The sequence below is a fragment of the Narcine bancroftii genome, chromosome 1 (genome assembly GCF_036971445.1).
Source record: "Narcine bancroftii isolate sNarBan1 chromosome 1, sNarBan1.hap1, whole genome shotgun sequence".
Taxonomy (NCBI): domain Eukaryota; kingdom Metazoa; phylum Chordata; class Chondrichthyes; order Torpediniformes; family Narcinidae; genus Narcine; species Narcine bancroftii.
In genome coordinates, this window is record NC_091469.1 from 393,548,080 (window position 1) to 393,562,061 (window position 13,982).

General features: G+C 43.3%; 1 protein-coding gene across 15 annotated transcripts in view; it reads left to right on the forward strand.

The window, feature by feature from the left end:
• Window positions 1-13,982, forward strand: part of LOC138751434 (glycoprotein-N-acetylgalactosamine 3-beta-galactosyltransferase 1-like) — a 60,631-nt gene that overhangs the window by 16,312 nt on the left and 30,337 nt on the right. For 5 of the 15 annotated variants that reach the window (XM_069913686.1, XM_069913689.1, XM_069913691.1 and 2 more), the window contains 2 exons: window positions 10,136-10,270; window positions 13,643-13,875. In XM_069913686.1, the coding sequence (XP_069769787.1) occupies window positions 10,136-10,270; window positions 13,643-13,875 (368 nt within the window). Of the gene's footprint in view, window positions 1-10,135; window positions 10,271-10,900; window positions 11,101-13,638; window positions 13,876-13,982 lie in introns of all 15 variants that reach the window. The other 10 variants (XM_069913694.1, XM_069913699.1, XM_069913700.1 and 7 more) reach the window with 7 other exon arrangements.

The following is a 13,982-nucleotide window of genomic DNA, read 5'->3' on the forward strand; positions in this document are numbered from 1 at the left end:
AGTTATGGGGGGGGGGGGGTGGAGATTATGGGTAATGAGGTTGGCCATTGCTCGGTGCATATGTATGGCGTCGTGGCACCAGTAGCCATGCCTCCTGAATGAAGTATCAACGCCCTAACTGCCTCCAGGCTAAACGGGAACATCGGAGCAGGCTTTTCAGGGCCTGCATGAAAAGGCAAGAAATACCTTTTCACTTAGCTTTTAAGACGGCCTCCATGCAGAGGTTGACTATGCAAAGGCATCTTGATTCCTAAATCAGATTGAGACATTTGTTTCAATACCTTCTTTAGTCTTTGTGCAAAGGTCTCAGTCATAATTAAGACACATCTTTTTCTTTGGCTTGGCTTCATGGACGAAGATTTATGGAGGGGTAATGTCCACGTCAGCTGCAGGCTCGTTGGTGGCTGACAAGTCCGATGCGGGACAGGCAGACACGGTTGCAGCGGTTGCAAGGGAAAATTGGTTGGTTGGGGTCCATATTTCCTAATTTGTAATTAATCATTAATCTGCCATACTAAAGCTTGGGTTTCTTCTAATGCATTAATATTAATTAAATCAATAATATGTTTATTAATAATGTATTAGCAACATTTCCTTTTATGTTAATACTAGTATTAAAGTTAACTACTGTTGTAATCTTGATCAATCTTGTTACTGTTTTCTATGAACTTTATTTTGTGGATCTAAAATATGAGCAGAGACTTTTTGCAAACAGCCTGCAGAGCACACAAAACTATGCTCTTTCAATGTATCTCTGTACATGTGAGAAGAAACAATTCAATGCTGATGTTGACAGACCTACTTCTCTGGTCTCTGGCCTTTAGTTAACTCCCAGTCCTCTTTCCTCACTTATACTTTCTATGTTATTTGGGGCCACCTGTTCAACCTGCCATCAATGCTTTTATTTGACCAAACCTCATCACCCATCTGTTTCATTCTAACCTTTGTACTTCTGCAATCTCTGATGACATATTTTGTAAATGAACCTAATTTTTGATAACATTCACTTCTGATCTGCTTGACTAACAGAGTTTGCATACTGTTTAAAGTAATGTAGATTCTCGTCGGCTTATCTGAATTTCTGAGCTAAAGGCAGGCTGCTATAATTTCCCCCTCCTTTGATTGTGTAAATGTCAGTTGAAATGATCGAGCATTTTGGATATGCTTATAATGCAAAAAGTTTTTAGTCTTGTGACAAATTGATCTTTTCGAATAACAGTAGGATTAATCCAGTTTACAAAGTAATTTCAATGCAATGAAATGCAGAGCAACATATAAATCAATGAATGGAATTGTACATTACTGCCCAAACCCCACAAGACTCACCAAGAGATGAATTTTTTTACTTTTATGTTTGTTCTGACTTATAGAATCCATATATCATGTGTACATTTATACACGTTAGGTAGCTTTCATAAAACAATAATGCAGGAGCAGAATTCAGCCATTTGACCCATCGAGTCACATTGAGCATTGAAGGAGGTTTCAAATGGTTTAAAATATTCATTTAATCTTTGGATTGTGATATGTCAATAACCATGGTCGACCTATGTGAACAGCTTGCAGATATTTTTGATTTAACTTTATTGTGAGTTATGATTGAAAACACAGGATGGTGTTGAAAGCAAAGCATTATAATTTGTTTAAATTGTTTAGTAAATATCTCATTCATCTTAAGTTCATCGCCTCTACCTTGAGTCTGGATATCTGGTCTCATCAAGTCTGTCCATCTCACCAGTTGACTGGAGCTATGTCCTCTGGAGCTTGAGACAGTGTTTTTCATTATCATTGAAGCCAGGTGGAATTTTTTTTGTTGGACTGTTTTTTGGATCTTCCCTTTAGGGTTCATTGTCTGTTGTGGAACGTGATGCTGTATGGTATTCTTTGCACTTTCAATGTTTCCATTACCTTCAGGTGAAATGTGAATCCTGGGCTGATTCTATAATTCTTGGGAGCCCCTATGTCAAGTCAAGTCACCTTTATTTATTGTTCATATCATGCTCAGACAGTAAAGATGAGAATGTTTCTCCAGGATCATATTTACATAAATATAAGTTAAAATAGAAGTTAAACACATTAAAAAATATTTAAATATTAAGACGTAAACAGTAAAAGTCCATGGTGCACGTGTTCTGGGAATTCAGGTGCCTGATGGGTTGGGGGGGAAAAAAATTGCCCAATCTGGATGTAAAGGCCCGAGTGCTGCAGTACCTCCTACCAGATGGCAGAAGGGAGAACAATTTACATGAGGGGTGTGTGGGGTCCTTCACAATGTTAATTGCCTTTTGCCTGCATTGAGTGCTTTAGATGTCCTTCATGGTAGGAAGGGAGCCCCCAATGATCTTTTCCGCTGACTTCACTATCCTCTGCAGGGTCTTTCAGTCCGAGGAGGTACAGCTTCCAAACCAGGCAGTGATGCAGTTGCTCAGGATGCTCTCAATACATCTGTAGAATGTAGTGAGGATGGGGGGTGGGAGATGAACTTAGCCTTTGCAGGAGGTAGAGTCACTACTGAGCTTTCTTGGCTATGGAGCTGGTGTTAAGGGACCAGGTGAGAATCTCCACCAAGTGCACTCCAAGGAACTTGATACTCTTGACAACCTCAATAGTAGAGCCATTAATGGTCAGTGGAGTGTGGTCCCTCTGGGCCCTCCATTATTGCCATATTATTGGCAACCATCTATTTTGTTTTATTAACTTTCAGATACAGGTTCCCAAGGATAACAATTTTTATTTTGTCATTTTTGCTAGTTTACGTGAGCTGGAACACTTCCACCAATGTAGAGAAGGCATAATTTGTAAATGTTGTAGATTTAAATCCTTGTATACCTTGATTCTCTCATGAGCACATTGGTTCAGTTTATTTTGGAAACATATCAAGCAATTTTCTATATAATACTAAATCTCTTTGACAAACACTATTGAGCCCCTTTCACACTGCCAACTCTCCAAGGAAGCAGATAAACTTACTTGGCATGCTGCACTCAGGAGCCTTTAACACTGCACCATGATTTACCTGGTTAATTGGCAACCCAGCATTTTTGGCGGGTGGTGGAGGGTCCCCGTCTCCAGTGGTTTCAATGCAAGTGCAGGTTGTGCTTTCACACTACCAGAAGGCGATTAGCGAGTTAACTTGGCCAGGCTCTGACACTTGCCCCCACCAAATGTCAAAGCCTGGCTGAATTTAACTCGTCCTGCCAGGTTGGGACGTTTCACACTGCATGATTACAATGTATGGACCCAGTAAATTATCTGGTTCGACCCTTGGGCATTTTCAAATTGCAGCACCCAGTTAGTCCTCCTGGGATCCGAATTTGGTAACTGGGTTGTGTGTACCTTCTGCACCTTTCAAATAGCAGTTTAACCGAACTGTTAAATCACCAACCTGGCAATTTAAGGGGATCCCACCAATGCAATGACGTGGTGAGTGACATGTCACTCATGCCTGTTCTCTGTGTTCTTCTTGTTCCCTTACTGTTTAAAGTTCCAGAGTAACTGAGTGAGCCATTTTTCCTTTCAAGTAGGTGGAGGAGCACACCTGAGTAAGTTTTACTGGGTTCCCTAACCACGCACGAGGTGGGTCTGGGACCCGGGTAGATTTGAACTGGGCTTGCCTGGTTTGGCCCTTTCAATTAGCCATGTACCTGGAGATTTGAACCCCGATCCTAATTGTTGGTGTTGTAAAGGTGTTGAGCGATCTGCTACACCAACCGTGCTGTCCAGCATGCTGCTGTTTGGTTTTGCATGATGACCATTGCTGAAAGTAATAGTTTCCTGTCCATGATAAATGCCCTTTTGTCCCCCATGAAGGCAGATGTCTGTTATACTTTTACTCTCAACTTGTAAGGGAAATATTTCTGGGTACATCACTGCATATTTTAGCACTAGTTCAGGAATTTGGGCACTTAATTCAGTGGATAATGTGAGGGCTTTTTAAAAAATTCTCATCTGTCAATGCCATCCCCATAATGTGTTTCCTGCTTTCCCACCAAATCTCCAAATATGGTTACATGTCCATGTGGTTTCCTCTTGTCAATGTGGTCGATTCGATTTCACATTCCCATCATCTCTGTCATTCATGTGACAGGAGCAGCTTGGGTGTGTGTTCTGTAAAGACTTGTAGAACTGGATTGACTAATGTAGATAAAATGTTAAAATTGTGGAAAAGAAATTAATATGCCTTGTACATATTGATTTTTAAAAAGAAAACTCAAGTATAATGAAAATGGGTTTACAAGATTATAGATGTACATTGCAGACAGGAATTAGCAACAGTTTTACTTACTGGTTCCCTGTTTGCCTGACTGGCCAATTTTCCTCACCTCCTGAACAACTTTTCTGTCCATTCCTTTGGAACTCCCTTTTTAAGGAGGTTGTGTAAAGGACCAGCAAATGTTTCAAAGCCTTCATTAGAGAGTTGCAGAATCCTACAGCATAGAAATTGGCCATTCAACCCAACTTGTCCATGGTGACCAATGGCACCCTTCTGTATTAATCCCATCTCCCAGCCTTCTATGACTAAATGATTCAAATTATAAATGTTGAGCCATTGTCAACATTTTCTTTGGCTATGCATCCCCCTCCCCCACCCGGGACTCTGCAGAAAGTTTATGGCCCCCTTCCCTGTGAAGCAGTCGTTTGGTCTCTTCAATACTTCTCTCCTACCAACTACATGAAAAAACATTTGTTATGCAAGGTGAAATGAAAACGAGGATTTTACTTCATTTGTGCTGTGACGCCCAGGCAATGCATTCCAAGTACCTGCTATTCTTTGATGAAGAAGATTCCCCTCACATACCCTCTAAATCTCTCCCCTTTACCTCAAATCTGAGTCCTTGTTTCATCAACCTGTAATAGAAGGGAATGTTCCTTGCAATTTATCAAAGTTCAAAAGTTTAATTTATTGTCAGAGAACATGCTATCATATGCAACCAGGCAGAATTTCTGATTGAGTAACTGTAAACTGAATTCAAGTCTTGAGGCAACTGTACCTCATTCCTGGTGGCAGTAGTGAGAACAGAGCATGTCCTGATTGAGAACAGCAGTGAGAGCAGAGCATGTCCTGATCACTGATGATTGCTGCTGCTCCCCAACAACATCATTCCATGCAGATGTTCTTGATAGAAGGGAGAGTTTTACCTGTGAAGTATTGAGCTGTGCCCCCAGACCAGGCTGTGATGAAACGCGCTCAGTGCAGTTTCCATCATACATCTGTAGAGATTTGCCAAGGTTCCCAATGATATTGCGAACCTCCACAAACACCTGAGGAAGTAGAGGTGCTCACGTGCTTTCTTCACAATGACAAGAGAAGGGCCTCCAAGATAGTGACTACCAGGAATGTAAATTTGTCCATCCTGACCACTTCTAATTCACCAATGATCACTGGATTGAACACCTCTAGTTTTCCTTTCCTAAAGTCTACAATCACTTCCTTGCTTTTGGTAATATTAACCATATAACCATTTACAGAGTGGAAACAGGCCATGTCGACAGTTCCTCTTAAAAGTTTTTAAATCATTTGCATGCAAGATTTGAATGAGAGGTTGTAGTTAGTGCACCATTCAGCCAAGTTTTCAGTCCCCCCTCCTGAATGCTGCCTCCACCCCTTTTTATACATCCCATTACTGTGGTATCATAGCAAATTTGTAGATGGTGGTGTTATCGTACTGAACCATGCAGTCAGAGGTGTAAAGCGAGTGAAGTACACAGCCTTGTGGTGCTCCACTGTTGATGGAGATTGTGGAAATGTTCTTGCCAATCTGCACTGATTGGAGATTGGAGATGAAGAAACCAGAATCCAATTGCACAGTGGGAAATTGGGCCCCTGGTCTGGGAGTTTGGAGATTAGTTTTGAGGGGATGATGATGTTGAATGCTGAACTGTAGTCGATAAAGAGCAGCCTGATGTATGCACCTTTGCATCTAATTTAATACACTTCAATTATATCCCATCCAACTTTCTCTGCACCAGGAAGAACAGACCTAGCCTCTCCAATCTTTCAGAACTGAACTATTCCATCCCAGGCAATATCTTAGGGACTCTCCTCTGTACCTAATCCAGTGCTATCACATCCTTTTCAGAATGCATTAACTAGAACTGCACCCAGTATTTCAGCTGGGATGTGATCTAGGTTTTGTAAAGTTGGAAACAGTGGAACTGGATAGAGATGAGTTATTTAATGTTCATGCTGTTGAGCTGGAATCTGTCCAGCAAAAATATACTGTTCCTTAAGTTTACATTTTGCCTCAACATGGGGATGGATGAGAGCAGATATATAAGTATTTGTGTGGAAATAGTGATGGAAATGAATAAGGCTATAGTTTTCTGGCCCTTTATCTTTGCCGAGCCTTAGAACCCTCCCACAGCTGAGTCCTGATAGATCCATATCCTGTGAAATTATTTTTGCAAAGAACATTAACCGTAGTAATGTCTATCTCACTTTGTTAAAGTACCACTTTCCAGTCCACGTGTTTTGCTTTGTCAACAAAAATTTATCAGTTTCTGAATTCCCCATCTGACTACGCTCAGATTGTTTCTTTTTATTAGCAAACAGACCAACACTTGCAGCCATTGCAAGTATTGCCTGTTCTGACACCATAGAGACAAACAGTATTGGAACAGGGCCTTTGGCTCAACTTGATCTTGCCAATCAAATTGTCTAGCCCACTTTACTCTCACATGCCTTCATTTGGCCAATGTCATTCTAAATCTACCCTATCCATGTATCTGTCCTATTAAAAAAAAATTCAATCATACCTCCCTCAACCACCTCTTCTAGCAGCCCATTCCATATACTCACCACTATTGGTGTTTAAAAATAAAAGTTACCCCTCAGGTTCCTGTTAAATCTTTCTCCCTTCACCTTAAACCAATGTTGTCTGGTTACTGATGTCCCAACTCTGAATTCGCCTGATCTATTTCTCAGATGATTTTGTAAACCTCAATGAAATTATCCCTCGCACACCAAGGAATAAAGCCTGCTCAACCTCTCCCTCTCTAGCTCAGGACCATGAGTCTTAATAGCATCCTCTTAATTTTTCTCTGCACAATCTCCAGCTTGACAACATATTACTTTCAGCCTGCTGACCAAAACTGAACATGTTACTCCAAATGGGGCCTCACAAACATCTTGTCCTCCCAGCTTCTATACCCAATACTGTCTGAAGGCCAATGTACCCAAAGCCATTTTGATTACCCTATATACCTGTGATGCCACTTTGAAGGTACCATGCACCTGCACTTTTTGATGCCACTCCTGTATTTTCATCCACAGATTCTAACCATCCACTGTACAGATCCTACCCATGTTAGACTTCTCAAAATGCATCACCTTAATTGAGCAGACTGAGCTGGCAACTTGGACTGAGTTCCACACTGTTAAAAGCCTTGTCACCTGATGCTGGGGGAAAAACTTAAAAAAATTTTTTAAATAAATAGATAGGAAAAAAAGGCAAGATATCACTGGAGCAGTAAACAAGATAGTAAACAACTTTAATTGCCCCTTTTTCAGAGACCATGAGTCTGTATTTGGACTGCAATTCTCTGAAAAACTTGTCTAAATAGAGGTTTTAAGTAATGTTTGCATATCCATGTGAAAGTGCTAACTTATCTGTGCTTCAATTGAAATATCGCAGACTAATTTGACAGTGAATAGGGCAATCAGTTTATTGATGATTAACTTTTCTCTGCCATGTTCAACTTGAGCATCTATTCCTTTGTCACTTACATCATCACTTCCAGTAATTTCTACAGCCTCTAACCTCATTGCTACCCAACTCCACATTACCCAAGATCCAAGCACCCATCTGCCCTGGTAGACCCATTGCTACCACATACTCCTGCCCGACTGAACTGGTATCATCTTACCTCAATTCTATCTTGTACCCCTAGTGTAGTTCCCTTCCCATCTACCACTGTAATACATTACACACTTTCCAACACTTTGGCAACTTTCAATTCCTTGGGCTGGACCACCTCATTTTCACCATGCCTGCCCAGTCCTAAAATGTTTCCATAAAGAAGGTGTCAAGGGTCTCTCCCTCTTGGATAACAGATTTAATGAGGCCCCTTCCACCATGATCTGACAGAACTTGTACTCACCCTCAATAACCTCCTTTGACTCATCCCACTTTCTCCAAAACAACAATGTAGCTGTGGGTGCTCACATAGACCCCAGCTCAGCCTGTTTCATTAGGTATGTAAAGCAATCCTACACAGGCAAGACTCTTCATTGTTTTTCTTTATTACATTAATGAAAACATTGATGCTGCCTCCTGCACCCATGATGAGCTTGTCAACTTTATCCACTTTGTTGTAACTGCCACCCCTGGCGTCACATTCACGGTCCATCTCTGGTAACTCGCTCACCTTTCACAATCTCTGTTCTTATTTCAGGAGATTAAACAATCAACAGATCTCTTAATAATGTAGAAACTCCCAGAGTTAGAAAGTCAGAAATTTGTTCAATTCACAAATATATTGGTGACTCAGTAGGTCATGCAGCATCCAGGGGAAGTGAAAGGGAAACAACATTAAGTATAAGCAAAAACAGGCAGGCACCTGAATAAAAAGGTGGGGAGAGGGGTGGGAGAAAGAAGGGGAGGGGATCTTCACAGTCTAACAGGTAAGAAAGAAGTCCTATATGAATATAAGTGGGAGGATATAATAGAAAAAAAGCTGAAAAGTGACGGGGAGAGGGTCACGGTTACTTTGACTACACCTCTTCCCACTTTATCTTCTGGAAGGATTCTTCCTTTCTCTCAATTCCTAAGTCTCCACCACATCTGCTCCCAGGATGAGGCCTTCCATTCCTGGATAAACATGGCTTCCCTCTACTGCATCCACTCAGATCTTACCCGCTTCTCCTATGTTTCCCACACATCTGTCCCGGCCCTTTTCTTCCATCGTCGACCCCCCCCCCCCCCAAAGAAGATGTAACAAGGACAGAATCACCCTTGCCTTTGCCTACCAATCTTCGCATGCATCATTTTATTTCCATGCAATTTCTGCCACAAACAATGAGGTTCAGCAGCACACAAGATCCTCTCCTCTCTATTTTCCTTAGAAATCATTCCCTTGCCCTCTCATCCCTTCCCACCACTTTCTCCTTGGTACTCAGCCTTTTAACTTCCAGACATGCTACATTTGCACTTTGACCTCCTCCCTCATCACTATTCTGGGCCCCAAACAGTCCTTCCAAATGAAGCAACATTTTGTGTGTCAATCTGCAGGGGTAATTTACTGTATCCGGTGCTCACTTTCTGACCTCCTTTACATTGGATAGACTAGATATAAGCTGGGAGATCATTTTGTTGAGCACCTAATATTGACCTCTAATTTCCATTAACCCCCCTTCTTGATCTCTCTATATTTCTCTGACTCTCTTCCTCCAGTTATCCACCCCTTCCCTTCATTCTCCTATCATTTCTCTGCTTGTTTCTTCCACCTATCCACTTACTCCCTCTTGCCTGTAAGCCTGTACTTCTCTCCCTTCACCTTTCTCACCTCTTCCTCTCACCTCTTTATTTAGGCATCTACCCACAAACTCAATGAAGGGCTCAAGCCCAAAATGTTGATTGCCTTCTTTTGGGCTGTGCATGACCTGCAGTGCTTTGGTGGTAAACATGAATAGGTTCTCAATTCTAAAGGTGTTCAGAAAGGAAGATATTGTTAGAGGGAATTACGCTGAATCCAGACAGATGTGAAACAACTCCATCTTCTGCAGTCTGTGGGGGGGGGGGGGGGGGGGGGGTGGATATACGGAAGGATCTCCAAGAAGTGAAGAGCGGGCAAGCAACACTCCACCCAGGAATAGTCCAAGATCAATTTCCAATCCAGAGTTCACAGTCTCCTGATATTTCCTATTTCCAAGTTTAACTTTCATAGAAGAAAATTGTTGTTTTTACACTAAATTGTTGTGAGCATGTCTTATTTATCTGGGAAGTGGCAGCAACTATTACTTTGTTTCATCTTGTAATTACAAATATATAACAATAAGGTTCAAAAGAGCAATTAGAAAGCAATATATTAAAAAAAAGAGAATGGTAGAACTGGTCATGATGGAGTTCTATCTATTGCTTAATGAAGTTATTACAAACTCCAGTTTCTCATTGCGCCTTTTCATTTTAAATTTCAGGTGGGATATAGAAAAGAAGGAAACACTTAACATTCCCTTTGAAGTGGGTGAAGACTTTGCTCCTTTTGTAACCTGTTCTATATTAATGATATTGTCGCGGGCTGCACTGATCTACAAGCGAACTGGGTCACGGAGGTACTGGCTTGCACTGGGCTGATATCACAATGGTCCCAGGTTTTGGCGGGGGGGGGGGGGGTGTGGGTGGAAGGGCTGCAAAGGATCATGGGAGTGGTGGTGATAAGCTCTTGGAGAGTATCAGTAATGTCAGTTGGTTCATTTCACTCACAGCTTCTGTGTGTTTTTTTTTCTTTTGTTCACTGCACAGCAAACACCACATTATTCAATTAGATTGTCAGCAGATGAAGATAGGCTCTGGAGATTGGGGAAGGATTAATAACAGGTACTTGATACAGAAATCAAAGATGGGGGTGGGTGGGGGGCAAAATCAGCAACAGGACATTGGAGATGTCTGTCTCATTGCAATAGGAAGCAAGTTCCAAATTGAACTCCAGTGGAACAGCTAATTAAATTGGTGTTGTTCAAATGAGGCTTGGAGGAACTGGAAAGAAGTTTCTGTTAATGCTCAAGCAACAGAACAAACGCTGTCCACTTTCATTCAGTGCAGGGTCAGGATGGGATCCTTGTGGATTGGGTATGCATCCAAGTGGCTTTTATTTAATTTCAGAAGAAGCAGACCATGTTGGACATGCTCAGCGAGCCAGGCAGCCCACTGAAAAATAACTTTTCAAGTCATTGCCATTTCAGAGTATAGACTCTACCTTTCTGCTCTTCCAAATGTTTCGCTCCCTGGTTTAAATGCTGGAGAAGAAACATCCTAATTCTGAAAATTACAAAACCCAAGAATAAGTTTGCAGGACACGAGACCTGCACTGCAGCTGAAGCAAACACAAGATTATCTTTGAACGCCTGTCTAAACTTAAACCCATCATTCCCTCTGATAATAGGTATGATTACTCCACTGACCCTATCTATAGTTAATTTGCTATTTGATGCTTGTCTTGGTTATAAAAAGATTCTTGTTTTCATCCTTGATGATACCACAAATGCAAATGAAGGCCTCTGTATTAAAACTTGCACAGAAATATGTTTTTGTAGCAGTGTCTACAAAGATTGAGAGATTGAAAGAAACCACAGGTCGAGATGAGTTCCAGTTTCAACTGTTTATTTGAAACCCATATGCTGCTCTTTAAGGGCGAGCCCGTGCCACGTCACCACGTCCACTGTGACGTCATGATGCAACCGAAAGGACGCGCACGATGGCCAAAGCCACGAAGAATCCCCGAACCCAACGGCGCCATCTTAATGCTGCTGCTCCGCTACTGCGGCCATCACATATGGAACTGGTTCACCTGTGTCGTGATGTGCATTGTCACACAACCCCCCTCCCCCCCCCCCCCCCCCCCCCCGAACTGGCTTTAGTAACTTGTTGCTTTGGGCTTCCACCCCTGTCTCTTTGGCTGCGCGGTCACAATGGTTGGCTGAGGTCCAAGTGGGCTGCTTTCAGTTTGTCTGCTGTGAAAAACTCCTCTTTGCCCCCAATGTCTAGAGTGAAAGTCTTGCCGGAATGGCGTAGGACCTTGTACAGGCCTTCATAGGGGCGTTGGAAGGGTGGCTGGGTGTGGGCTGAGCTGAACAAACACAGTCGGCTGTGGCTAAGTCTTTTGGGATGCATGCCGGCCAATTGCCATGATGCGGGCGGGGGGTGGGGGGGACAAGTGTGCAAACACGGCCAACTTGTCCCACAAGTCCTGTAACAGTGCTCTCTCTCTGGTGCTCGAGTCTGGAGTCGGGGAGAAGAACTCGCCAGGTAGGAACAGGGGTGCGCAGAAAACCAGTTCCGCGGAGGATGCTGACAAGTCCTCTTTGGGTGCTGTCCTGATGCCCAGCAGGACCCAGGGGAGCTCATCCACCCAATTTGGGCCGTCTAGCTGAGCCCTGAAGACTGATTTTAAGTGTTGGTGGAAGCGTTCCACGCGTCCATTGGCCTGCGGATGGTAGGTGGTTGTGTGATGCCGTTTGATGCACAGCCGGTTTGCGAGTTGCATCCAAAATGCGGATGTGAACTGGACATCTGTCGCTGGTCATATGTGCTGGTACTCCAAACCTTGCAATCCAATTGGTTAGTAGGGCCCTGGCGTGGGAGTCAGTTGAGGTGTCCTTCAGGGGAATGGCTTACCGCCATCGCGTTGCATGGTCGACTACCATGAGGAGGTAGTGGGCGTTCCTGGAGACCAGCAGCGGGCCCACGATGTCGACGTGGACATGTTCGAAACATTTAGTCGGGGTCGAATTGCTGCACTGGGGTCTTGACGTGGTGGTGAATTTTAGAAGTCTGGCATTGGGTGCAGTTACACACCATCTGTGTGACCTATTTCCTGAGGCCATGCCACCGTGGCGTTGATGGGTGGGTGCGCAAGGTCATGGACCATTTTGTTTTTGGGGTGTGGCTGTGGCTGGCTGGGTCTGGGGTACGTCACCTGACTCATGGTGACTTTGTTTTTGCACTTCGTGCGCTACATGACATCTGCTCTGGCTGCTACCTTGCGTGGGCCAGAGATATCTTCATCGGCTAACAGGAGCTGGATGTCATCCGGCATCTGTTCGAGGAAAGCCTGCTCAAAAATGAGGCATTTGTGGCCTTCCACCAGAGCGAGCATCTCGTCCATGAGGGCGGACGGGGCCCTTCCCTTAAGCCGTCCGTGCATGAGCCTGGCGGCGCGCTGACGTCTGGACAGGTCGAACGTACTGAGGAGAAGCCGTTTGAACGCTGGGTATTTACCCTCCTTGGGTGGGTCATGGATCAGGTCATCCACTCTGGCGGCAGTCTCCTGGTCGAGGGCGCCGAAGACGTGAGAGAACATCATCGAGTTAGAGTTGATTTGCCAGAGGTGAAACTGTGCTTCCGCTTGCACGAACCATGGGCACGGATGAAGTGTACAAAAAGGGGGCAGTTTCACTGCGACTGCATTCACTGTTGCCACTTCCACGATTGAGAGGCCAAAAACGTCTGGACTCATCTGGGCCACCAATTTTAGCGGTAGCTGCAACGATCAAGAGATTGAAAGAAACCACAGGTCGAGATGAGTTCCAGGTCTTTAAGGGCAAGCCCGCACCTGGTTACCACGTCAGCTGCGATGTCATGATGCAGCCGAAAGGGCACGCACGATGGCAGAGGCCACGAGGAATACCCAAACCCGACGGCATCATCTTAACGCTGCTGCTCCACTACTGCGGCCGTCACATAAGGAGCTGGTTCACCTGTGTCGCGAGGTGTGCAGCCACAAACTTTACAATTGCACTAAAAAGGTGATTCTGTGAAAGTTGTTTTGAAAATGCCTTAGTTATGGAAGTATTCCCTTTATACTGTAAGCACCATCTGGTGGAATAATTGGTTGTCTAATTAGTTGTTATTTGTCAATTTATGTAAAATTAAGTGCCACCTGCTATTTATTTGGGATGATGTGTTTTCTCCTTTTCCCCAGCTAGTTACGACTTGAAAATGGCAGTGTCACGATCTGTGATATCTGTGCTCATGTTCTCTTGTGGACTGGGATTAGGATTTTTCATCAGCTATCTCATGATTAATGTAATAAATACAAAAGAACCACAACACAAGCATTTGGTCTTCAATGACCCACATGGACACTTAGAGGATACTGACCACCACCAACATCTTCGAGGAGAGATGAACTTTAATGCTGATATCAGTCAACATAAAGGTATTTTTCTTATTTAACTGTGATTATAAAGCTACAGTGCTCCATCATGGTGCACAATGGTGAATTATAAAGTAGTTATAAATAAGAATATTATTTTTACTGAAACA